At 40.4% G+C, this 27,832-nt stretch overlaps 1 protein-coding gene across 5 annotated transcripts in view; it reads left to right on the forward strand.

The window, feature by feature from the left end:
* Positions 1-27,832, forward strand: part of NEDD4L (neural precursor cell expressed, developmentally down-regulated 4-like, E3 ubiquitin protein ligase) — a 233,534-nt gene that overhangs the window by 162,784 nt on the left and 42,918 nt on the right. For 3 of the 5 annotated variants that reach the window (XM_008570210.1, XM_008570211.1, XM_008570209.1), the window contains 10 exons: positions 1,693-1,754; positions 1,898-2,000; positions 3,666-3,832; positions 8,719-8,851; positions 9,944-10,120; positions 12,232-12,306; positions 19,507-19,638; positions 20,143-20,262; positions 21,370-21,567; positions 27,432-27,509. In XM_008570210.1, the coding sequence (XP_008568432.1) occupies positions 1,708-1,754; positions 1,898-2,000; positions 3,666-3,832; positions 8,719-8,851; positions 9,944-10,120; positions 12,232-12,306; positions 19,507-19,638; positions 20,143-20,262; positions 21,370-21,567; positions 27,432-27,509 (1,230 nt within the window). In that variant the 5' untranslated portion in view covers positions 1,693-1,707. The remainder of the gene's footprint in view (positions 1-1,692; positions 1,755-1,897; positions 2,001-3,665; positions 3,833-8,718; positions 8,852-9,943; positions 10,121-12,231; positions 12,307-19,506; positions 19,639-20,142; positions 20,263-21,369; positions 21,568-27,431; positions 27,510-27,832) is intronic. The other 2 variants (XM_008570212.1, XM_008570213.1) reach the window with 1 other exon arrangement.

Here is a 27,832-nt window from a genome sequence, read left to right on the forward strand (position 1 = left end):
GCCCCTCTCACCTAGTTGTAATTGGAAGGGTTGATACTGTGTTGCATCCACGCCTTATACATGCTATTGCTCTGAAACTATTCATTGGTTGAATAAATGAAAATAAGAAGGGATTCCAGCAATACTGTTCTCGATTAATAGATTTTCCATCACAAGTGATATATATTTGGAAACATTTTTTTTTTTTTTTTAGAAACTGTTTCCAAAATGTCTGTTTACTGCCTTAGCAAGAATGGTCTAGAAAATATAATTTACTTTTTTTAATGGTAGTGAATTTTCAGGGCCTCTGTAATTTATTATAATTTGAATTAATCAGCTACTTACGTGAGTGCCTACTTAGTGCCAGGCAATGTTCTTGGCACCACTAATACAATGATGAACAAATCCAAGCCTCTGACCTCTTGGGCTTACATTTTAGAAGTGATGGATGATAATAAACTAGTAAGTAAATAAATGAATGAGATAATTTCAGGTAATGATAAGGGTTAGATAAAGCAGGGTAATATGACATAGGGTAATAGGGTAGGCTGATGGTGATGATTTAGGATGGGATCTCTGAGGATGTGATCTGGGATCTGAGGCCAGATGGCAGAGTGCAGACAATCATGCCATCTGGAGCCTGAGCTGTCCAGCAGAGGGACCTGCCAATGCATGGGCCCTCCGGCACGAGTAGATATGATTTTTGTACACATGACTGATGAGGCCAGGATGGATGAAATACAGGGAGTAAACAGTTACTGGTTCACAATGAGGTTAAAGATAATTAAAAACCAGATCATAGTTGACCTTGTAGGTCATAGGAAAGAATTTGCATTTTATTATAAGAAGAGTAGGAAGCCACCGGGAGTTTAAAGCCGGGAATGACATAAACAGAAAATGTTTCAAATATAAATGCATATACACACACACGCCTGACATAATAAATCATCATACTGTTGTTTCTCTCTTTCTACAAAAGTAAATATTTAAATTGTGTTTAATTGGAAGGTCTAGGTATTTGAAGTTTTACTACACATAGTGTTTAAAAATTAGTGAAACAGAAGCACTTATCTTTTCAATTTTCTGCTTTGTTAGGCCAATGGACTTTGCACAGTAAAATAAGTACTGATTTCTTTTAAAATGAACAAATATCCCAGTTATACGCATGTAATAAGCCCCAGCAGAAGCTGATTGGTGCTTCCTAGGACGATCTGTGCAGGAGATCTTTCAATTATCTTAGGCCGATGACATGATATTTTAATGTGAAAAATAAAGTAAAATTGCCATCATAGATGAGATCTTGTGTGTCCTGTTAACTGTGCTCTTTGGTTTCTTGAGTCACAGGGTTAACAAGGCACCAGTGACCACTGCTTTTCTGGAGTTAATCAGCTCTGCAACATTGAGGCCGCACCCTGCAGTTAGAAATTAAACTTGGCAATGATGGCTGTAATTTTGTCATTTGTCCATGGCCAGGATTGGCTCCTAAAACCCGATGTGGATAGTGACATCTAGTGGACCTTGAGTAGATAAATTCCATGGACTGTCAGACTTTCATTAATTGTCTGGTACTGGGTGAGGAATTGTCTGGTACTGCTCTCTCATCTGTGCCACGTTCTGAACTGTGAAAATGTGTTGTCGGTAATCCAGTTTGCTGTATCTAAACTATGAAATCATCACGAGTACTGAAAATTAATTTACTTTGCCTTCCTGTAGACTGAAGACCCAACCATGGAGCGACCCTATACGTTTAAGGACTTTCTCCTCAGACCACGAAGGTGAGCTTGGGGTTCTGGGTGGGCGTGCCCGTCCCCTGGGTTTCACCTGCCAGTCTCCTTAGAGGATGATGTCAGAGTCACAACAGACACAAAAGATGTAACCAGGTCGTAGCCTTTATAACCAGTTTTCTTCCATTCTGCAGTCACAAATCTCGAGTGAAGGGATTTTTGCGGTTGAAAATGGCCTATATGCCGAAAAACGGAGGGCCAGATGAAGAGAACAGCGAGCAGAGAGAGGATGTGGAGGTAAGCTGAGGCACTTCGGGCTGGCTCTGTCTTTCATGCCCAAGATCCTATTTCTGTTTCATGTTTCACTTCGAGACATTATAGTCGAAGTTTATGAGGCTTAAATACAAAAAAACCTTACGCCCATGAATCTGTCTGATAGTCTATCAGTGCATTTGTTTCAGTAAAAAGATGAAGCATTCATTTTATGTTACAGCTAATCACTGAAGAGACATCTTTAGACAGTGCCCCACTGTCCGTATTCTGTTGCTGGCCCCACTGCTATGGGAGTTCTCCATGCACAGATAGATTTCTGTCATTGCTTTGGACTTTCAGCTCTTTGTAAATTCCTTTTAGCACTTGAAATTGCTTCAAAGTGAACAGAGTGCTTTAGAAAATCTCTTCCAAGTTCATTTGGCCCACAGGTGATGGCATGCAGTACAAAAACGCTCCTCTAGAAATGCCATTTTGGAATGCCATTTTCGCCCTCTTGGCACACAGCTGCCTTCTCCTTTTCTGGTCACATATCAAGGCTGCGGGTCCCTGTATACCTTTGCAGCACACATCTCAGACAGTGGTGTATTGTTAGACAAATCTTCATACTATTTTGAATGTGTCCTTTAAGCACGGCCTTTTGGGGCTTATTTTCACATCTGTTTGCAGCTGTCGCATGTATGTGATACGTGAATAATGTGTTGTGGGCAAGTTAACCAAACCCCCTCCAACCAAGAGGTCATGTTTCCAGGCAGTATTTCGTTTGTGAGCTTTCTTCTCTCTGTGTGTGCAGAAGAGGAGAGTGGGTGGTAGACACTTATGAATGTTAAGATTTTATAAGCAAATCAGGTTTTTATCGCAAATCCAAGGAATTTTTTACAGTCTTCTTGCCTTCCAGTTGAAGTAACCCATGAATTACCTAATTTTCCAGTGACTTTACCAAGGGACGTTAGGACAGGAGTACTTAATGACTAAAATATGCATTGCAAAAATGTCACTCTTCACTCTGGTACCATGAAGCCTGTTTATGTGGAGGCAGTGACTGTGGAGTGTCCTAAGTAGAGAGCAGCAGCTTCCAGATGTGTCTGGCTCCTGCATTTGTGCTAGACACAGAACAGAGGCTTTCCTTCCTCTCAGAGCAGCCTTGGGGCTGCCCTTCCTGGGCCTCCTGGTCACTATGCCATGATTTTTTTTTTTTTTTTTTTTTTTTTTTTTTTTTTTTTTTTTTTTTTTTTTTAGCACTTAGTTCATCCTCCCCATTCCCTCTTACCTTACGAAGATGTTGAAAAGATCACTGTTGTAGGGTGACCCAGGTCATTGGCACCACTTTGTGCAGCCCTGGAGGCCTTCAAGTCCAAATCACAAACGTGAAATATGCAAAGAGTATATATATAATGGGATGGGAGTAACTTAACAGGCTGTGAGTGTCCAAATCTGTGTTGCTCCCTATCTGTAGTATAGTCATCTTAGAAAACAATACAGTTAATTGGCCATTGCTGAAAAGATTTTTGATACTCTTCTGGAACTGATTTCTTGACATTATTTGGGCATTCATTCAAATGTGGCACACGAAGCCATTGCAAGAGCCGTGGTGCAATGGAGCAATGAAAAAGCACACATAACACACCGTGGTTGCCTTTTGCTCACATCTGCAGACCCAACCTCAATCTTCCATTTGCCTCCATTCTGCAGCACGGGTGGGAAGTCGTTGACTCGAGTGACTCGGCTTCTCAGCACCAGGAGGAGCTTCCTCCTCCTCCTCTGCCCCCTGGGTGGGAAGAAAAAGTGGACAACTTAGGCCGTACCTACTATGTCAACCACAACAACCGGACCACTCAGTGGCATCGACCGAGCTTAATGTGAGTACTGTGTGATATCGGGGACACGTAGTCCTGCGTGGCACAGTCAGCTGCAAACAGGGAAACTCTCTGGGACAAGGGTGGGAAAAAGCAGATGGCGTGTGGTACATCATGACCCCTCTTCGTTCAGGTAAAGGGCATGCGAGCAGGTAGCATTTGTGCATGACAAGGAGGAAGCCACTGCCTTTGTGTCACATGCCTCCATTTTCACCATGAACTGATTTATTTTGTATGTTTTCTTTATATAGATTCCTGAAATACAAAGAAATGTTTTTCCTAGATTTATCTTATGTTTGGCGATTATATTTTTTTCCCTCCTCTTCAGCTTCCCTACCTGACCGCCCTAGAATGGAAAACAGTGGACAGATTGGCTTGTGATTCTTTTTTCTTTAAGTTTTTGGATTTTTATTCTCTTTATTATTTGATTTGGAAACCCTCTCAAAAACTTTTTTTTTTTAAACTTATGTATTATCTATCCCCTTGATACAATCAGAAACACATGAGAGGGTTGCAAAATCAGAATTAGGAACTATTATTTATTTTAATCCCTCACCAGCCTCAGGGGTGCAGCACACTGATTACTGTCTCATTTCCTCAGCAATTTTGGGTTTGCTTGATAGCAAACACTAGTTAAACCTCAACTACAATAAAAATGGTTTTGAGGCAGCTTGTTGTTAAATCATAATTAACAGCAAGACCTAAATCTATTGATCTACATAAAGGGCAAAAACAAAATAGTCAGGAAAAGGAGATATTATCCTAGAAATGATGAACTTCCTAGCAGCCAGAACAAGGAGGGCAATTATAAATGAATTATGTAATTTTCAATATGTAATAAAAGCAAGTATTTTGGGTGATAATTTTTTCTAGACCCAGAACTCTGAAAGAAACTTGTTAATGATGCTTTATAAACAAGTGGTATTAACAGTATGATGGTGGATGGTTTTCTTAAAAGCTCTTTTATCTTTACAAATTGCAACAATATTCTACACATGACTCTGGGTGGGGAAGGTGGCCAAGTCATCTGGTCTAGGTTTTGTTTAATTTAGAGAGAAAGCTTACAGAAAATGGAACAACGAGTAGCCAAACCTTGCTAAGCCCCCAAGTGGGTTCTTGTGAATATCAGCTGTTCTTGGTCAGCTTTGGGCTGCCCAGCATAAACATTAGTTCCTTGTTCTCAGGATAGCATAAATAGAACACCTGGGTAATGTTGAACTATTCTTTGTTAAATTTTTTTCCCACAGAAATAGAAATGGTTTAGTTAATTCTTTTTATTTATTACTTATTTATTTTTTACTATTTCTTTTTGGTTAATGACCATAGCTATTAAAGCTATAATAAACCATTTGGCTATGCTAGTAGCCATTTATAGTAAAAATGACTTTGGATTCACCTTGGGCTTGGTTACTTGTAGTGATCAGAAGAGTCTTGGTAACTATGTCCTAAGCAAAATACCATCATCTCTCTTTGCTAAACAGCATGAGAAAGGAGAACCTGAAAAGAATAATCTGTGGTGATCAGAGTATCATATGACCTCTGTAAAAAAGTGACCCATAGCAACTCACAAAGGAAGAAATAGTAATAGCTAATATACACGTATGGAAAAATGTTCACCTTCCTTAGTAAGTATTTGGGGGATAAATGGGGAGAATGCTGCTTTCTCGACCTCACAGAATTGTGAAACTCTAGTGGAATTTCTGAGAAAACACTTCATGTTTTTTGAAACATACCATCTCTGTGGTGGTTTCACAGGTGTATACTTATCCCCAGGCTCATCCAGCTGGTACACATTAAATATGTACAGTTGGTTACATGTAAAACATATACCAAAAAAACCCATCTTTGGTGGTAGTGTTCCAAAGAACCAAAACAAAAGGTGTAAGTTTTGTATGATGCTGGCTCACCAGTAGTCCAGAGCATGAAGGGGAAAATGCAGTTCTTAATCTGTGTTCAGGTTCACATGTGGTTTCAGGGGAAGTCAGAGGCCTGACTGTCCCCATCAGAGACACAACAACACTAGAGGGACAGGCTGAGCCAGGGAGGACGCCAGCAGGACCTGATGGCACGCAAGGGGGGCCTCGTTTCTGATGGGCGTGCCTTGTAGAAAGCGAGAGAAAAGTTAGATAAGGAAAAACTCAGTTTCCACATCTTCTTCATCCCATCTGAACCATTTTGTGGCTTTAGGGTTTTTTCTCCTTAGCTTTATTTGGCTTGGCCAGAAGCCCTCAGACTTCCCAGAATTATTATTATTAGATAAGGAAAAACTCAGTTTCCACATCTTCTTCATCCCATCTGAACCATTTTGTGGCTTTAGTGTTCTTTCTCCTTAGCTTTATTTGGCTTGGCCAGAAGCCCTCAGACTTCCCAGAATTATTATTATTTTTTTTCTTTCCTTTTCTTTTTTTTGTCTTTTTTACTGACCGGTAACGGGATCGCAACCCTCGGTGTCGCACCCATACCAGGGACTGGCAACAGGATCACAACCCTTGGTGTTGCTTCCGCACCACGCTCAGCCAGTGAGCGGAACCGGTCTCCACATGGGATCCGAACCCTCGGCGGGAGCGCCGCCACGCTCCCAAGCGGCGCACTCTCCAGTGCAACACCGGGCCGGCCCCCAGAATTATTTTTAAGAATTGTTTTAAATCAAAAATCATTTTTTTTTGTAATTCAGTTTTCACAAACTGCCACAGCCCCCTTCGGATGAAAACTGATACTGTTAGAAGGATCTTGATTAAAAGGCTGTATCTGAGGAAGTCAGATAGTGATTACCATGTGCTAAGCAAAGAGTTGGGCCCACCTTGGAGATGCTCATTCGTGCCCAGTTTGCTGCAAACATTGAAAATGGGTTTTGTTTTCAGCCAGCTGAGAACAGGGATGTTTTGTCTTGTCACGGACTTCCCCGTGCCCTCAGGGTATTCTTACGAAGTGCTTCTTCACCCTGGTCTCCTGCAGGACCTGCCACCTACAGTCATAAACACAGTTCATTCAATGGCCCAGCTGCTTTCTGCTTTCTTTCTCTTGTTCCATGGTCCTGTGGACGTGGTAGAATCCCTTCCCCCAAAAAGAAAAACGAAAAACCTAGAACATGCCCCTTCCCCTGGCTACTTCAGATCTCAGTTTGTAGCGGAATTTCTTCCTCTGGGGAACTGCACCTTTTTTATCCAGGTGTCCTCAAGTGCCATGTGCTTCCCCTATCACAGCCTGTTTGGGCTGGGACTGTTTTCTTATTCACAGATCTACCCCACGTGCCTGGCACAAAGTAGGAGCTCAGCAAAATGCATTTTAAATGGATGGATGATAACAAATGAGCCACTTCTGAAAGTGATGCCAGGCACATGGTTTAGTGACCTGTTTAGGCCAGGTTTGGGCCTAGACTCATAAAATCACAAATACACTATTACAGTGTCTAACATTTCCAACAGAGCCGTCCTCTGTAATCATTCTATTTTTGTGGTTTCAGAAGGTTTATTAGTATACTTGTGTTTTCCATGATTTTTAATTGTTTCTTGTATGGCCATAATTATGTTAGTTTTTCTGAAGGTACTTCTGTTTATTTAGTGCGCTGTTTTATCTAGTTATAGCTGAATATAACAATAAGATATACAGGATTTATATTTCTGTTAGAATGCAAAAGTTTGTTTTGGGTGTGCAAATACTATAAAACTTTATGAATTCAGATTTTAATAATAAGGAATTACGATTAAACATGGATTAAATGGAAGCTAATCATCACACTCCCCCTTTACCAGTAAAATTAGTAGTGTAAAGATGTTTGATGGTAATACTTAAACTATTTTGGAAATTCGTGTTAAAGAGTCACCTATTTATTTGCTGGTTGCAGTCTATTCGCTACTGCTGCAGGGGCCCGGCAGGCTCTTTATTGGGATATAGTGTAAGTTAATTTGAGAATGTATTAGAAACTTTAAAAACTTATGTTTTAGAAAGAATCTATGATGAGCATTCTTGATTACCACTATTTCAATTAGTCTGAAATAATGTTTTCAATTATTTTAAGATACTAACTTGCATCATAGTTTTTGTTAACTGAATGTGGTGTCTTACTGAAAGTGTCTGTGAGAGTTTTCTCTGAAAAACATGTTAGCATTTAAACTTCTACCCTAAAAATTTCTTCCAAAAGATGATTGCCTGTAATTTACTGCAAAAAACGTTTTCAGGATTGAATCAATGCTTTCAGATCCTGAATTGAGAGTGTTGTGTGATAAAAAATAGGGTATGGTGGCACTGCAGTGTTCTTTAAATCCCAGGTGGTTTGAGGGGTTGTTTCCTGATGTTTATTTGGATTTTTAAAAGCAGGTTGAGGCGGGGAAAGTGCAGTGTCTTGATTTTGAGATTCTGTCAAAATGAGCTAGAAAGCAACTGAAAAGATTCACTTTGGGGCAGGTTTACTTCCTCCAGGTCATAGTTCTGAATCTGTACTGTTTGTACTCTTTGGTCAGTTGTTGGTGACAAAAAGTATCCGCCTTGTCACTGCTAGAACCCAGCCGCCCCCTGAGTGTCTCGACTCACTGACCAATACGTATGGGTTTGCCTGTCACCTTTCCTTCCAGAGGCCTGACTTGTCACGGTTTCTTTTCTTTCTTAAATACTAATGTACATTTTTAAGTATATGCCTAAAAAATGCTCAAAATATTAGGACTGATACATTTTAAAAACTGCATTTATTTGATTGAAGTGAACCTTGAACTACACATTAGCCAGGATATGGTGGGAGAGTTCTCACATTTGATGACCAGCTAATTGTCAGCATTTGGCACTGACCTTTTAGCAGGTGTACAGCCCTTGGTGAGGGTCGGGCTTTTGCCACAGGGCCAGTTCTCAATACCGCCTCTCCTCTTCTCACATCCCCCTCACCTGTGCGCTCCCAGGGACGTGTCCTCCGAGTCAGACAACAACATCAGGCAGATCAACCAGGAGGCAGCACACCGGCGCTTCCGCTCACGCAGGCACATCAGCGAGGACTTGGAGCCTGAGCCCTCAGAAGGCGGAGAAGTCCCTGAGGTACGAGGTCCCCTGCTTGCTGCCTAACTCTGCAGCTCATTCTTTACATGGTCTCCAGGTTGATTTTATGTCTACTTTTCTCTCTCAGTAAACATTGTCTAGGATGTAAAAATTATGATCTCATAGCTAAATGATTAACATAAATATTAATTAGGAAGTTACTTAAAAAGCCATATTTGACAAATATATGTTGCTATATTTCATTACAAAAGGGAATGGCATTATTTTTAGTGTGAAAATATTAAGCCCTTTTAACTTTGTAATTTATTTTTGCCCAGGGCCTAACCACAACTCAGTAAATGACAACACGCTTATAATATTTGAGCAATCGAATGAACCCTGTAACTTGTTTGGGTATCACCTGCAAGTTCTTACTGAGTTGTTTTGACGTCTTGAGAGAGATTTATTACCAAGAAAATACAAATTTGAGTGAATAGAAATGTCTATAATTTCCCTTTAAATATCATGTTACTGAAAAGAATTATGAATTAAACAACAAATTAGTGATAATCTTCCATGCTGTCTTAACAACTCCATTTGCTCACTAGAAATCCATTCTTTTTAGATATTGAGTTAGAAAGATCATTCAAAAGATGTTTCAGTGACCAAAGTTGGAAAAGCAAAATCAATGATACCGTAATAAATTCTCTAAAAGTTACTTTATACTAGTATTTAATTACAGCATGTAGCATCAATTGTGAGTCCTCAGCAATTAAAGAAAATCCATGAAAATCATTTAAAATGCACGTAGAAACAAGAGCTGGAAATAAGGCACTGCTTAGAAAGGTGGTATTATAAAGTGGTTAAAAGCATGGCCTCTGGAACCAGGCTTCCTTGGTTCACATCATGGCCACGCCACTTATCAGCTGGTACCTTGGGCAAGTTACTGTTTGTGCCTCAGTTTCTTCCTCTGTTAATTGTGGTACTAATCACATCTTCCTCATGATTATTGTGGAGATGGTGCACCTCATGATAAGTGTTCAGTAGATGTTAATTACGGTCATAATGGTTATTGTCATCCTGTGTTTTTGTTGAAGAGTTGACAGGATCTGCAGTTCCTAGCATTTACCCCAATGTCTCATTCCTTGATAGCCTTGGGAGACCATTTCAGAAGAAGCGAATCTCACTGGAGACTCTCTCAGTCTGGCTCTGCCTCCACCACCAGCCTCCCCCGTGTCTCGGACCAGCCCTCAGGAGCTGTCAGAGGAACTGAACAGAAGGCTTCAGATTACTCCGGACTCCAACGGGGAACAGTTCAGTTCTTTGATTGTAAGTAGTGGTCTTGTTTGAAAGAAAGAAAAGCTGAATAATAATTTATTATTTTTTTGTTGCTGTAGGAGAATCTTGAATACAAATAAAGACCAAGGGTCTTCCAGGTCCCGGTTAACTCTGACATTGTCCAAAGTTCTTCCTTCCCTAGAAGCAGCAGGACTACACTAAAATTAGCCCGAGCAACTGAGCATCTTTTTTTATTTGGAAGACAGCTATGCTCACCAACCCTCTTTCCTCAATTATAAAAAACTCAAAGGAATAGGATTCCATGACTTCTGTAATTATTAGCTTTAATCTTGTAGAATTGCTTTCCCAACCAAAAGGCTCATAAAAACAGTACCTGTATCACAGGGTGGTATTTCACAGTGGGAATTAGGAGCTGTTGGGCCTCTGCTCAATCCTCTGCAGTCACCCTCTGTGTGCTTTGCATTCTCACTTCTCAGGTAGGGCGTGATTAGGTTGCCCACTCAAGACAAGGTATGAATGGGAGATAGAAGATGTCTCCTAAGTTCCAGAGTATGAATCCTTGGGAAAAGTCGTGAAATTGTGACGCTGACATCAAGGTAGCATTTGAACTTGGGTTGTCAGCCATCAGGGAAATACTCTCTAGAAGCTTCAGATGGGGCTGAGCCCCAGTGAGAAGCAAGAGAGTTGGCCATGAAGACCTCCATGTTTGACAGTACAAAACTGTGCAGAAAAAGCCCGTAGAAAATTCTTGCTTGTTCATAGAATTAAGAGCAAATGCGATCTCAGTGTTCCTCAGGAAACTGAACCTAAAATGTACTATAGTAAATGATGGTATTCACTCCACTGAAAATGGCATCCTAGAAAAAATAGTCATTATTATGACCATATCAGATGTAAGTGATAGGACTGCGTAAAGTATAAGAACAACTAAGTACTCACAAAATTGTTACTCCTTTGATTATGGTGTTTTTATTCTGGAAGACATCATGGGTTCATATTACATGAGTTGCCTTGATTATTCAGTTATCGTGGTTTCATATTAAAATTCTATGAATGTATTTTAAAAGAGAAATACCACTGAGATGTAAATTTAGTACAAAATTGACAGCATAAAAGAGGTTGTATATATGGGATATTTGCATTGGTAATTCTGTTGCTGTGGAAACAACATAAGCAATGAAGCCATGTATTTAAAACCTATAAAAGAAAGGAAGTACCACAGAAACCATAGCAATTACATACCTTTAGTCAACCAAGTGCAAAAATAATAATAATTTCCTTCAGCATTAATAGTAAGTTAGCACTTCTAGTTATTTGTATGGGAACTCCTGCATTCAATTATTCTAGATAAATAAAATATCCTTAACTCCCAAGTGTGATATTATATTATTTTCAGATATTGTTAACCATTAAATGAGAATGTCAAATACAGAAGTCTTCTCCAGTTTTGCTTATCAGAATCATTCTATATTCAAGGATAAGAGCATGAACTTTTACTAAAGAATGACTCAGGCTAATCAGTGTGAGAAGATGTGGATAATCTCCCATCTCCATCACAGAGTCATTCTTGGGCCTTATCCCATTTTTCATATTATAAGATACTAAAATTAGTAAGCGGTACAAACTTGTACTGTGGATAAGAATCTGATGAGGAGGCCCCTGGCATCTGCGATCTCTGTTTCTGGACATAGAATCCAACTCTTTATCAATTATAACAGTCTGTAAATGTTGAGTAGCCACATACCACTATTTCTTTCTCTCTTTTCCTCTATTCACACCATATTAGAATTTACCCAGAGGCTGCATCCCAAAGCAGAATACAAGACTGCTTACTTCTTTCTTCTGTTTTTAGAGCAGCACTAGAATGTTGCAGGGTCCTATTGAGTCTCCTTTCCAAAAGTTCGGGTCTGCTTCTCTTATTCTTGGCATTATTTCTAAGGACCAGTTAAAATCCCAGTCTGCTTAAGATACTGGAAACTAAAATGGAGGATAGCTTGACTCCTTAAAGGATAGGTGTTTCATTTAATTGCCTCTTAATATCAAAGAGTATTGAATAGGATTGACTGAAATCTTTTGTAAAGTACCGAAACTTGTTTCTAAAAACACGTTTCATACTCCTCTTGTTTCTTCCTCCCCTTTAGCAGAGAGAACCCTCCTCGCGGTTGAGATCGTGCAGTGTCACCGACACGGTTGCGGAGCAGGCCCATCTACCACCGGTAACCCATGCCAAATTCCAGTCACCACTTGTTTTTTTTGGCTTTTATTTGAAATCATCCGGGCTGCTGACAAAGAGTTTTTCCTGTGCAAATCCATTTACCATAGAAATGAGACATTTTGGGCCAAGCCCGTGGCGCACTCAGGAGAGTGCGGTGCTGGGAGCGCAGCAGCGCTCCCGCCACGGGTTCGGATCCTATATAGGGATGGCCGGTGCGCTCATTGGCTGAGCGCGGTGCAGCCGGTCACAAAAAGGACAAAAAAAAAAAAAGAAAGAAATGAGACGTTTTAAAATTACCTTGCAAATTGTGCAAGGAGAGTGGATTTCCAGTACAAAGAATTGTTATTGCCACCAAAGTCTCTAAAATGCTGAAAACCTCATTGCTATAGTTTTTCACCCAAATTTATATCAATTCTGGTGGGCTTGCTTCTCTTAAACTACTTGGTACATTAGTAATTTCTTTTACTTCATGCCGTCATTATAGCTATGAAAACACATTGACTCTCTTAAAACAGGAAGAACTCTTCTGGGTGGGAAGCCAGTGCACCTTTCCATGAGCAATGGCCTAAATTCTTTACTCCATAAAGCCTCTGTACCCTCTCTTTAAAGGCAGCTGTGCTGACTGAAGAATTGGCTGTAATTCGTTCTCACTCTCCTACAACGTTAATAACTATTAGCAGATATAGAAGCATAGAAGGTTGGGCTAGCCAGTTAGCTTGGTTGGATAGAGTGCAGTGTTACAGTACCAACATCAGGGGTTCAGATATGCAAAAATACATGTTCAAATTGGAAGGCAGACCAGAACTGCCTTGGGAGATGTTTGGTGTACACTTAAAAATAAGAAATTTTACAAAAATTTTACTTCTTTCAGGGGTTCAGATATGCAAAAATACATGTTCAAATTGGAAGGCAGACCAGAACTGCCTTGGGAAATGTTTGGTGTACACTTAAAAATAAGAAATTTTACAAAAATTTTACTTCTTTTGAAGGTGAAAGTATTATGTGGTTTAACATTTTCAGTTTGATATTTGACCATGAACACTTTTTTTATTGCTACAAATCCTTGTTCATTTTTATGACTAATGCTTCATTGTATATGAATGTGAAGAGAAAAAAAAGTGCATTTAAGGTTTTCAAAATCACAGTGTCCTCCCTATCATGTACTTTTTTGCTTGGCTTCAAAGGATGTTTTTGCCTAGATTTTAGTTTTTTAGGTTTAAAAAATGATTTAATGAGTATACTAGTTTAGTAAGCAGTCAGGATAATAGGTTTAGTTGTGACTTGCACGGAATACACTAGTTAATAATAAGCTTCACAAGAGCATCCTTTCTGGAGTGATTTCAGTACAGGCTTGCCCAAAACAGAACAATCAGCTATGATGGATTGATGGGATCCTTCTCAACCTAATGATTCTGTGATTTTTCTTTGATGAGTTAATGGCACTTTCTCTCCTTTTCAAAATCAGTGTCAATTTTATTTGCTGGAGAGCTCACTTGCCTGGAAACTGGGAGTTTCTCCCTCTTTCTTATATTCTGTAATGCTGTGAACTCACTGCTCACCAGTGGCCTCTTACTTGAGTTTTGAGTTTGGCAGGTGTAAGAATCTGCTGATTATTTGACAGTGGGGACAAAACCAGGCTGCTTTCCGTTTTTCTTGAACAAGACATCTCACTTTTTCAAGGTTGTCATTGTTCACACAGGTCCAGGGTGCAGCCTGAACCTTTCTGGGTGGCCTGGGGGTCCCTGCTTCTCTCTTGCTGCTGGTCATCAGTGACTGCTGGGCTTTGCTTGGAGAGGGTGGATTCCAAGGATTCTGCTCTCATATCACCTGCCTTACTGCGCTGCTACAGCAGTGATTGCTGATTCAGTGAGCAGTGGTCATTGCCCTAAGTGCATTTTTCACTGATGTAAATTATCCTTTAACAGCCCAGTGCCCCTACTAGGAGAGCACGTTCGTCAACTGTCACAGGTGGTGAGGAGCCAACGGTAATGATGCACTTTATCAGACATTAATGGCAAAAGTCTATGGGTGGTTTTAATATTTTGTATAATGGTGAATGCCCTCTTTTTTTTGTTTAGTAAGATCAGCTTCTTTGTGCTACAGATCTGCACATATTTCTTATTTTAAACTTCCCGTTTTCTGATTGTTCAAAGGTACTGGGTAAAATAGAATGATTTTTTTAGTCCTGTGTGATTTTATTAAGAGTACTATCAAGCTTTGGCTAAGTTTGGTTAAGCTTCGGTTAAGTTGACCGTTTAGAATTTATTTTTGCCTTTTAGTGTTTGTACTCTAGATAAGCTTTTCCTTTTTGTTGGAGTGCTTGGCTGAAATAATTTAGTTGGAAGATTACCAGAGAAGCCATAGGAATCGCATGAGATTGTACGTGTGATTCGTGGTTGTGCAGTGGCTGGCCTCTGCTGTGTGTCTCCCATTCCACATTGTTAACTTGGGGTCACACTTTCTGTGACTTCAGCAATAACCAGTGACCTTTCTCTGCCACCAGAGACTCTACTCACAGGAAAGAACAAGTGTGTTCATGTAATTCTGGCGTTGGGATCATAATGAAAATATTTAAATGGCCTAGAAAGATTGGTGGTGATCTAAGCCAAGTGTCTATTATTCTTATTATTCATTATTTTGCATAATGTATAGTTTTCATGTTTGTGGGTAACTTAGATTTTTCCATGTATTTTAATTTCCTCTTTTCTACTTGATCCCTAAAGTCAGGCTAGCTTATAGTTCATGCTTTGAGCTGCCATAGCTATTTGAAGAATTTTCCTTATTGTCTCTCCTTTGTTATGGTTGCTGTTACTGCTTATTACTTGTGAATAACTTTACATACACAGTTGCTGATTTTCTGAAGGATGTTGATGATTCAAAGGAACAATTTAGTTATATTGTTAGAATTTAATGTTCAGCATTGTACAGAGGAAAATCAAATTGGCAATCAGTAATGATCAGCTCAGTTTAAGGTATTGAGCTGCAGTGGTTTCGTGTTGGGTGAACCAGGCTCAGCCTCCAGTAGCATTCAAAGAGTTCTAAATGAATTAGCACTGATAATTTCTGTGGGAGTATTAGAGTTGCAAGGTAGACAAGATCATTTCATGAATAAATTTTAGTAGAATTCACTGCTGATGAGCATCTTCTATGTATCACTTATTTTTGCATTTTATGGCCTAGGAACCTGATTTTAGCATTGGAGTGTATTGTGATAACTGACTTAGTAAATACCACAATAAACTGAATTTTTATAGTACCAGACTCCATGGTAAGAGTCACCTGGCAGCACAGTGATACATCTGAAAGATCCCATGTGGCTCTTAAGACTGTCTTTTTCTTGTCTTCTTGCCTGTACTCTCCCCTCGCCATCAATAAGTTAAAATATGGGTTTGGGTTGGATTTTGATTTTTAAAGACTTGGCAATTGTAGTTCCTAAATGTCTCAACTACTCTCATGCTTTATGTTTTGTGTACCTAGACAGTTTTGAAAGCATCACATCTGTTTCTCTTCCACGTCCTTTCTCACGAGTGCTCTTGACTTTCTCTTCTCCAAGTCTGTCTCCTAACATGGTTTTCCCCACTTTGGCACCTTATTTCCTTACCCTCTCCACATCCCCCGACTGAAGTGTGTTGCCCCAGGGCGGAGCTTCCATGGGCTGTGTCATCTCACTCCTCCCTCTGTGCTCTTACAAACATATGTGTGTATACACATGCACACACATTGTGCTGTTTTATTATAGAAAAATGACATTTTATGTACATATTACTCAGCAACTTGATCCCCCCCCCCAACTTATGGTCATTCTCCTTCTGAGACATATTAATAATTACATAATATCCAGTGATGTGAATGCACCACAATTGATATAATTTTCCTACTTTGAAAGACATTCAGCTTCCCTTGCATTTTGGCTCTGTGCACTGTGTTGTAGTAACCATCCCTGTGTGTCTGTTAGTGCTTTTATTCCTATGGTATTAATGAACAGGCCCTGATTCTCACCTGAGAAGCCACACACAATCCTTAGATTAACAGCAGACCCTTTCTGTGAGATAAAAGGACGGATATAGCACAGTCCTTTTGATTTTTGCTGTGTATATTCTAAAAATATACTGAGGTTCCAGGGTTTGAGCGAGTCTTGGAGAATCTGTGATGGTTATTTTTAAAAGAATATGGAAGCTTGCAGTGTAAACACAGTCAAGTTCTTCATTTTAATGAAAGAAACGGAATGAAGCTCTAGTCAGTGGCCGTTTGGCATTGTGAAACAGTGATGTTGTCAATCTACAGATGAAAAGCTGTAAATGTTAAATTCAGCTCACTGGCAGTTGTTAACCTGTTTCTGAGATAGCAGGAACGTACACACACGCACACACATGCATGTGCGCCTGATTTGGCTCAAGGCTGGGCCTCTTCCACAGTCTGTCTCTGGAAGCTGAGTCCTTGCCTTCACTAGCCCTGTATGGTGGGAGGCAGGGTTTTGAGTCACAAATGGAATCATCAGCACTGGTTCTACGTGGTCATTTGGAGATAATGCTGTAAAGAAGCATTTTATAAACACCATCTCACATAAATGTAACTAAATTACAGGTTGTCAGCCCAGTTCTCAATAGAAGGGAGAATGAACATTTTAATCAAATTCAGTGTTCTCTATTATATTCCTAATTTTCCATGAACTGATTAGTCCTGTTAACTGTGGATCTGTGAAAGTAACCTGATTTCTGGAATCTATACAGCTTTAGAATTCAATTCTGAGATTATCTATGACACATCCAAGCGATTTTAGTTAATCAGTCACCTTTCCAGGAATGCAGTAACTGTAAAAATGTACTATAGGTTTCCAGAACTGACTTCTGAGGACATGTCTGATTGCCTCTCTCAAAAATATAACTCACCAGGGAGGGGGAAAAATCACAAATTCCACTTAATATTCCATTTAGCCAAGGTATTTTTGTCACATTAACAATAGTAGGCTAAAACCTGATAGCACATACTTTGCCCAAAAGACAAATTGGTCACTGAGTTTACAACTTGGATTACTTAGTTTAGCCGAGAATATTTTTAGAGGGCCCAGATAAAAGTAGCCTGGAGATAGCTCTTTCGTGTTGGTGTCACAGTTGGAGAAGAAGGGAGGAAGAGCTTATTCAGGCTGTGGAGTAATTTCTCTGTCTCTAATATTCATGAAAAGATTAAGTCCATGTGTTGTTTATATTTCCGTAGCTGCTAAATCTCCACACCTGGATCCAGCGTGCTGTGTGGTCACAGACATGGAATTATCTTCACAGAGCCTTTTGGACTCTATATGGAAAAATGTCAAGGAAATGGTTTCTGTTTGTTTAGAAGAAGGTTTTTTTACACATAATCTTGCCTTGTCTGGCAAACATTATATAGAAATAACCACTGAATCAGCTACTGCGTGATTAATTTGAAGTTAATTTTTCTCTGGATTGTGCTGTTAAGCATAATAGAATATTGAGCTCTTTAGATGGAGTCCCCAAATTACCTACAACGTCCTTGATCATGCTTTCTCTAATACATGGCCCTGGGATCTGTTGGGGGCTCTTTGACTATGACCTTCTTCACCAAGGCACATGTTGGTAGTGAACAGAAAAGATGGGATAAGGACAGGAAGAAATTGGGTTATAAGAAGATTGATGTCCTCAGCCTACTATCAAGAAAACGACACTTGCTAAAATACCTGGAGGGTTGGGAGAAGATCCTCATTAGGGAAAGGAACACCCAAAAAAGCAGCAACTTCCCTTTGTAGCGTCACATAAGAGGTGGTTCCTAATGCCTGGGCTCTCATTTCTTTCACACTCTGCCAGGAGCCTTGCTACCTGTGTTTGGTATCTTGCTTCTGAGCCTCTCCCCCGCTTAGAGCCCTCTTTCCTGGGTGCAGACCTTACGTGCTGCATCCCCACATCCAGGACTCCTGGGACAGCACTGACCTCCAGCTTGCATTCCGTTGCTTCTAGCTGTCCTTGACACAGCCTTGCCATTCCAAAATTTCTCCATCCAGACTAAATTTCGCAGACTGTTTCTCATAAGCAAAAGTGTCTCAGGAATCCTTTTGGGATCAAATTTGGACCATGCAAATATAGTCACTCTACATTGGACATGTCTGTAAACCCAGAAACTGCCTGTGCTTCATTTTCCCTTTAAGGAGACACGCTCCATATCAGCAAACTGAGGTAAACACAGTCTAGGATATGAGGCTTCTTGGGAATTCTTACCTCAGGTTGCCAGGGGACATCCAGAGATGAGGCACACAGATGTCCTGGGTATTCCTCAGGATTATATTACCACTGTGTGAGTGCAAGCATTCTAGAGAAGGGGCTCTTTGTTGGGTCTTTAAATTTTGCCCTGAAAGCTCTAGCATAAGGATCCTAAGCTGATGGACGAATGTAGGACTAAGTTAGAAGAACATTCCCAGAGCAAATATGTTGAGGAAAAAATATTCAGAGCATCCCTCACATAGACAGTAACATTGGGCAATTTGAAATGCCTTTAAGCTCTACATAGCTTGGCAGTAAAGTGTAGTAACTAGAACAGATTATAATATTTTTTTTCTTTTCCTATGATCACTTTAGCAAGGACCCTTAAAAAAAATTTTTTTTGACACCGTAATGGTGAGCACTTATGCAGCACAGTCTGATGTTTTGATACATATATATGTTGTATAATAATCAGGTCAGGGTAAAGTATCAATCATGTCATGCATTTATCATTTCTTTGTGGTGAAAATATTCAAAAACCTCTCCTCTAGCTTTATGTAATATACAAAACTTAGCTGCTAACCACAGTCACCCTGCTGTGCAGTAGAACATCAGAGCTGATTCTTCTTGTCTCAGTGTATTTTCGTGCCCGTTGGCCACCCTCTCCTGTTCTCCCTCCTTTCACTTCCCCCCACCCCCTGGTCTCTGCTAGCCACTGAGCACCTGCTCTTTATATGTAAGACGACATGGTCTTAGAACCACGTTCTGTGAGAATTTGGACCCCACAGCTGTGCGGGGTTCATCTTAAAGTAGATTTGAAGCTGTTGGAAATCTATTGCTGTCTTCTAGACACTCTCTGAGATGTTTTCTGTACATGCAGAATTAATTTACTTTGTCTAGAAAAAGTAATTATCCGGGTGTATGTTACTTTATTAAACTGATCAGAAAACAAATGCAAGTTATTAAATAATAATGATTTCTTGCACAAACAGCCATCAGTGGCCTATGTACATACCACGCCGGGCCTACCTTCAGGCTGGGAAGAAAGGAAAGATGCTAAGGGACGCACATACTATGTCAATCATAACAATCGAACCACCACTTGGACTCGACCTATCATGCAGGTATGAAGATCGCTCTACGACTTAAAATCGCAGGCGGTAGAAGCCCAAATGTATACAGCCTACCTCCTGTCCTGACGTTTTATGTATTGTTCTGAAAGACCCGTGAAAAAAAGTTTGCTCACGATGAACATGCATCACTTTTAAGTATAGTCGTGGCCTAAGGGAGAAATTGATCCTAAGATCAGTCCATCCCTAGATACATTTTTAAAATGTGACGTGAGAGATATTTTCGAAGCAAGAACCTATTGCAGTGTGTAGCCTCTTCCCCGTCCCCCCTTGTTTTCTGAGGCTAGTTTTTACGCTGGGCTAGTGATTCATTTTTATTTCCCTCGAATGTGTTTCCCCATCCTTTCCCCCATTATTATGTTTAATTATTTCCTCCACGCTTTAAATAGGCCAGACCTCTCATTATTGCTGTTTGTGGTAGTGTTTGGGTTCACACTCCTAGTCACACACACAGGGAGATCCTCGTATGAAGCTAACTTGTTTTTGCCTCCAAAATAGCTTGCAGAAGATGGTGCGTCCGGATCAGCCACCAACAGTAACAACCATCTAATCGAGCCTCAGATCCGCCGGCCCCGTAGCCTCAGTTCGCCAACAGTAACTTTATCTGCCCCGCTGGAGGTGAGAAGGCTGCCTCGCCTAACTGGGCTCACTGCTGTGCTGTGACTCCTCATTCTCTCTTCTCTCTCAGCTCTGACTTCCGTTTTGCAGCCACCTCCTCTCTCTGATCAGTCGTTGTGTTGGTGGCAATGGTGTTCTTTGCGGCCTTACTCCACGCTTCTCTGTCTCGCCCCGTTCATGCTCCTGGACTCCCCTCCTTCCCCCTCCAGCGCTCATTCTCATTTGGCTGAGGCCGTGGTGACTTGTGCTGGACGTGGGCATTCTTTTCAGACCTTTCACCATTCTTGTTGTGTTTCGCTCCTTATTGCCTGTTACGTCATTAGGATCGCATAATAACTTTCAAATATTGATGCTTATATTGAGTTGTAAAGCATAGCTGTTGCTTCAGTCATGTTTTTTTATTTTTTCCTTTTGACTGCAGGGTCTTTCATTGTACAGGCATACGTGTTTGTGATGCGTATTTTCATCTCTCAGTCATTGCTGGGTATCAACTTGGCTCTCTCTCTCCTGTTTGTATTGTTTTAGTGCCATCCCTTAAAATCACAAATGTCGAAGAGTCAGAGAAGCCAAAGAGCAAACATTTGAATCCTAAACTTGACTGTGTGTCTTAGAGACAGCTGTGGGTTCCCCCACAGCCTGGGTTAGGATGCTTAGTGGAAATGGGTGATATCTCTTCCGTACTGTATGTAAATGCTATGGGTAACAACTGTGTCATTCCAGGTGGTTGTCTCCATTGATGTAGGTTTTCCTTTTTGTGCTCTAGCACTTGCCAATCTATTCTTCGTTAGACTGTGAGCTCATAAAGAGCAGGGGCACATTTTCCTCCACTCTATATAAAATCTCTGTCCACAATGCGTGATAAGGAACAGTATCTTTGGTACGTGCTGAGTGGCTACCAAAAGGATGGTGGTTATAGGTACTTAATATTGCTGTGTGTTTAACCAACAGAAAGAAAATGTGGAGTTAGACTGAATAACAGAAACAGGTTTTTTAGGAGTTTCCCCCTTGTCCATCTCCCATGAGGAGCTTCCTACGACACCCAGGTACATTTTGACACATTGAAATAGGACATGATAAAGAGTTCTAATGCTCATTGTTATTCCTTAGGGTGCCAAGGACTCCCCTGTCCGTCGGGCTGTGAAAGACACCCTTTCCAATCCACAGTCCCCACAGCCATCACCCTACAACTCCCCCAAACCACAACACAAAGTCACACAGAGCTTCTTGCCACCCGGCTGGGAAATGAGGATAGCTCCAAACGGCCGGCCCTTCTTCATTGACCATAACACAAAGACTACAACCTGGGTAAGGCTGCCGCTTTTATTTGGCTCCGTTTTTACTGGGAGATCTGGCTTTAATCCCTCTATTTCCTTACTCTGTCTTCACAGTACTTATGGTTCATGGACTCTGAAACATGTCTGCAGAGGGTCTCCCCAGCCTGCAGCGAGGCTCCGCACGTGTGGGCTGTTGGGAGTGGGTGGTGTGGACACAGGCTATCATTGGTGTTGGCACAGCCTAGACTGCCTTTTCTCGTAGTGCTTCTGGAAAACTCTAGTTCTGACAATTAGCTATATTTGGAAAAAAGATGGCATTCTATGTCATCTAGGATTTTGATGTTACTGCATCACGTCTCATGACATAATTTTATTAGGAATTATAATCTTTTAAAAAATGATTTGTTCTTCATCGGTTTCCTTTTGCTTTTTTATTGACATTACCCACCTTCATTTGATTTGTCATTTTAGTTTTTACCATTCACATCAGATTCGTATTTCGTGTTTCTTAGCTACATTTTCATTCCTTTAATCATGTGTTAGAAGATGCACTGAATTACTTTGGTTGTAAATCTCATAGCTCTTTATTGTGGACATTTTGTCAAAATTGATTTTTCTTACCATGCTGCTCTTTCATGTGCTCCTGAATCATACACACGAGAGAATCTGCGTGTTGTTATTAACTCAGGCAAAATGAGATAAATTGAAGTGAATGCATATCTTTGTGTTCCTCTCTCAGTTCTTCATGGACATTTTGTCAAAATTGATTTTTCTTACCATGCTGCTCTTTCATGTGCTCCTGAATCATAAACACGAGAGAATCTGCGTGTTGTTATTAACTCAGGCAAAATGAGATAAATTGAAGTGAATGCATATCTTTGTGTTCCTCTCTCAGTTCATTTTTTTTTTTTAGCTTAATCAGTGGTGGCTATTTCAATATAGTATATATTGAAAGTCAATTGGTATTTTTCTGCAATATAGTCTCTAGACCCATAATTAAATTGAAATTGTTTCTCTTATTTCTGTGTATTTTTGTTGCTGCAGGTTTGTTTTTCTTCCTGTCTCTCGTATCCCCATCTATTTGTCTGAGTTGAGTTAACTCAGATTAACTTAGTCTCTCCGTCATCTGTGCTGCTTGTTTAGAACTGATGTTACTTGAAAGCTAGTTGAGTTTTGGTGATTGTCCACTGGCCCTAGTTCTTCAGTCTTGGATCAGTAATGAACTCACAGTTTAAACTCCCATTTCTGGTGAAGGACACTGTGTGTGTCCAGTTGATAGAACAGCAGTATTATGTTAAGGAAAAGAATTGACCAAGGTGACCTGGACTGTCATTTCACTTTGCCCATGGTATAATATTCAGTCCTTTGAGAATTGGTCTAGAGGGCTTCTCTGTCTAAAATCCTATGGATCTTGGCATAGGGTGTCTCCATGGGGTCATTCGTGGCATTTAGGGCAGTATTGTGCCTTCTCTGGAAGTTTAACATCCTTGGTTCCTGCCACTAAATGTTAATTGCCACCATTTACTATCCACCCCCCACATAGTGATAACCAGAAATGCCCCTACACATTTCCAAACACCCCTTAGTGAGAACCACTCTAAAAGCTATTCGTGTTTTGAAGTAAAGCAATTGCCTGCCAAGAGAATTTAGCATTTAGATCTGGTGGCATTCATTTGGTAAACTGATAACTACCTCTAAAGCATATAATGACACATGGGTATGTTTGACTCACCTTTTAGTCTGAAGATAATATTACAGGTTTACAGGCAAGATGAGCCTAAGAGACAGGCAGCTCTTTGGAAACTATAGTGATAGAGATTGGTTTTTAAGTCTTTTTTCTCATTGGCATAGAACCTGTGACTGTCCTACTAGTGTTCCATTTACTATAGCATTGGTGTAATTTCAAATACTCAGCCAGAAATTGGAGCTCCAGAAATAGGGGGTAAATATTATAAAAGTAGATGGATTAGTGTATGGAGCCACTGTGGCTTGCCAACATAAGCTATGATTTTAGTAATCTGAACTAGCTTAGTAATTAAATCCCCTAACCTTTTCACAGCCTTTCACGCCACAACTGCAGTGTAATTGCAGCTGGGCAGATTTTATTTTAAATAGCACTGGCTTTATTTATTGCCTGCATCGTGGCTGAATGAAATCCTGTTTTAGTTTCCAGCTGTCCCTTTTTACCCAGATACTTGTTATTGACTCATTTACTTAGTAGAAATTATAATTTGTTAAAACAACATTTTGCTGCTGCTGCTATTGAAAATTCTTAAGGTAACAACTGGAAATTCCACAAGTTCCTACCCTTCTTAACCGAACTCAGATGTGCTGACAGAGCTATGTTGTCTCTTTTAAACAAAGGCCAGTGTAAAATTCTCACTGTGAAAAGCGCACTCTAAGTTGCCTGTCCACGTTGACAAAGGAAAGCATTCACAGTCATTTTCAGCTTAACATCTGTTTTGAGTTTGGTTTGTGGGCTTGCTTTGTTTTTGAAAGAGAACAAATAAGAAAACAGCATAGCTATTCTTAGATTTGAGCATTATAATAAAAAAAGAGAAAGAAAAACTGGTAGGACAGGTTGAGAATAATGAAAATAGTACTCCTTGCCCCATTAACCTGGGCATGTTGATTCTTGCACTAACCAGAAGCATGAAAAGATTCCTGCCAACATTTCCCCTATATACATTGACAGAGTCAAATTCCATGTGGAGTATATTTATAAAACACAGCCTTTCACGCACACAAACAGTGAAGGCAGTATGCCAGCAGTCTATTTGGAATAAAGTCTGACCACGTCAAAAAAACAAAAAGGATGGCTCTGTCCCCACCTGGATCAGACCTTCCGTGAACGCCTGTTGGGGGCCTCCACTTGCCACTCCCCCTGCTAAGGGAGCAGCTCAAAGCATGTGTGTACTGCAGGCTTGAGTACCCTTTATCCCAAATGCTTGGGACCCAGAAGCATTTTGGATTTCTGATTTTTTCATTTGGATTTTGGAATATTTGCAGAATACTTGCCAGTTGAGCATCCTTAATCCAAAAATCCGAAATGCTTCAATGACCATTTCCTTTGAGCATCATGTTGATGCTCAGAAAGTATTGATTTTGAGCATTTCAGATTTTCAGATTAGGTATGCACAACCTGTAGTCTATTTCTGCTTTTCACAGGAGAAAGCGTTGGCTTATTTTGCAGCAAAAAGATCAAACTTTAGTTAATTTCAAGTTTATTTTCTACCCACATTCAAACTAATGAAACTCATTGTATCCTAGGTGTGATTGCTGGTCTCTTCTAGGTTGGAAAGAATTATGGAAAAAGCACAGTTGTTTTTGAACCAGCCAGTATTCCAATATTTTGTTTTTAAATTAGGAAACTTTTTTTTTAAAAAGTTTGCATTCTGTTTCAAAACATTTTCGACCAGTTGTTTTTGAACCAGCCAGTATTCCAATATTTTGTTTTTAAATTAGGAAACTTTTTTTTAAAAAAGTTTGCATTCTGTTTCAAAACATTTTCGACTGGATTGAAGGAAGCAATTACTCATTAAAGAGCACCCCTTACAACACCAAGGAAAGAAACAGACAAGTGTGTTTTATGCATTTGATTCATTATGTTCGTATCAGCTGAGACCTCAGGGGTGTTCACCTTGTTGTTATCCCTCAAGTTGTCTGTGACTCATATGAGTACAGGGCTCTGGCTTCTACTTCCCTGCTCTGTCACATGGAGATGCCTACCTCCTCAGGTGGCTCAAGGACTTCAATGGTGACCACTAAACTTGTCCCTCAGAGCATGATCAATGGCAGCTGCTGCCATTACTCTGATTATTGTTGGTATAATAAAATAGAATGGTCCCTCAGGGCCTCTGGCCCTCACATTCTACAAAGTCTGGGTTCCCATGCCAGGCTGTTTTAGCAAACCTGTGAAACTCCAGTTTATTTTATACTGAAGCTTCACTCCCCTGGCACTTTAATTTCAGCAGCTGCTTCTTTTTTCTTCACATCACCACCTTTTTACCAAAAGAGCTGATTGTCTTTCACAGTAGACTGTGTGTGATTCCAAGGCACAGCTGGCCTTGCATGTGGCATCCAGAAGCCCTGCCCTCTTTCATGTAACTACTGTCCCAGGCTTTCTCTATACCCGGTATGGTCATTGGCTGTGTGGGGTCCCACAGGTCCCCTGGTAGTAGTGGCATTACCTGTTCCAGCTCAGAATTAGCATTGAGTGGGAAGCTTTTGTGTAGTTCAGTGATTTAAATTTTCCTCTGTCCTTAGTTAATCAATTATAAATGTTTCCCAGCTTCTTGGAACTTCTAAATTCTGAATCTGCTTAGTGTATTTGTTTGCACTGCGTATGTTCCAATATATACTACACAATACTAAACTTATTTTTGTGTTTCTACTGAGCCTTTAAAAAAATATATTAGGTTCAGGGTCAATATTCATCACAAACTGCTAACATGATTTATTTCTTCAATTAAAAGTTCACTATAGGGCTGGCCCAGTGGCTCACTGCTACAGTGCGCCGCTTGGGAGCGCTGCTGCCGAGGGTTCGGATCCCACATACAGACCGGTTCCCGCTCACTGGCTGAGTGAGGTGCGGGCGCGAGGTGCGGGCGCGACACTGAGGGTTGCGATCCGTTGCCGGACACGAAAAAAGACAAAAAAAAAAAAAAAAAAAGTTCACTATAGCTAATAGAAAGCAAAAGCTGATTTTATTTTTTGTGATCTTTCTTGATTCCTACCAATTCCCAAAGTGTATCACTTTGTTATGATCCAGTGATACCATGGCTTATACTGTTGATGGAAAAACGATGAAGCAGAAAACCTTTTAATTATTTGACAACAGCAAAGGCTTCAATTTGATCGAATGAAGATAACAAATGTCTTAAAGGTTTGTTTTTTAATCTTAGGCTCATTTGGTTGACAGTGTGTTGTTCTGAGTTTTATTATCTGTTTTCTAATCTTTTGAGTCGTATGGATTGATTAAGTTACACTGCATTTTAATTGGGTCTACATTGCATTTTAATTGGGTCTGTATGAGTGAGAGGCAGCTCCTGGACTCTGGGTCATAACCTTATGGCAAGTTCTTGTGCTGTCTGAAACTCAGATTCCTCATCTAAAGGAACAGGGACCATGTGCTCAGCCTCCTCACCAGGGATGTTATGAGACCATAGTCTCTATTCTTCTGTTAATCATAAAGTGTGACCCAATATGTCAGGGTGTATATTTCTCTTTTGCTGATTCCCTGCGATATCTTATGAAATATATCCCTTGAGAAAAACTTTTTGTTAAGTCTTAGATATTAAGACATAAATGAGAACCTAATCTGTAGAACTTGGTCAAGAATCTCAGTAAAGTTCTGCAGTCGGGCATGTGACTTTATGTGACGAAGCGGACTAGCTCCGACATATCCACACAACTCAGCAGACCAGATTCCCATTCTCTGCTTAGTTCAGGAGGGAGGAGTGTGCAATGGGAAACACAGTCTGTTCCTAATGTCTTAGGATGGCTGCCTTCCCGGGAGCTCAGGATCCATAGGGAGATTTACAAACCGTTGCGGAGGAGAGCCATGTAGTCACTGGAACCCTCCCTTCTAGTTTCCATAGTAACGTCACTTTGGGGACCGTCTTCCTCTTACCCATCTAAAGGTCTCAGCTTCATGGTTAACCTTTTATTTAAATATTCTTACTCCTTTTTACCAAGCCAAGGAGGAAGAATAGAATCTTTCTTGAGAGATGGTCAGCCAGGCTTCCCATACAAAGCAGAAAGAGGGAATCCTTCCCGTGTTCCAGGTAGAGCAACCTGGTTTCTTTGAAACACATGATTGGAGAAGGGAAAGGTCAGTGACCACACACGGACACTCCCTTTTAACATCTACTGCCTTTCACATTTTTCTTGCAGGAAGATCCACGGCTGAAATTTCCAGTGCATATGCGGTCAAAGGCATCTTTAAACCCCAATGACCTTGGCCCTCTTCCTGTGAGTACACTGGAGATACATGAAGTGGTCTGAAAATGTTCACCTGCCCAGTGTTGATGGAGAGGCCCTGTGGGCCTTCTCTTCCTGCAGGCCTCCTGGGTCTCACCTCTCAGTGTTTCTTAAGAGAGTTGTTTGTGATCCCCAGTGTTTGTGAAGGAGGTTTCTGGATTGCTAGCCGCCAGAGGAAGGTAGACCTTGTAACTAGGATGTGCAAGAGACCTTCTCTACAAGTGACAATTTTTAAACAACACACTTATTTTGTAACTTAACAACCACTGAGTTTCATCCATATTGCTGCTGTAGCCTTAGGAACAAAAATAATG

This window comes from Galeopterus variegatus, unplaced genomic scaffold (genome assembly GCF_000696425.1).
Source record: "Galeopterus variegatus unplaced genomic scaffold, G_variegatus-3.0.2 Scaffold582, whole genome shotgun sequence".
NCBI lineage: Eukaryota > Metazoa > Chordata > Mammalia > Dermoptera > Cynocephalidae > Galeopterus > Galeopterus variegatus.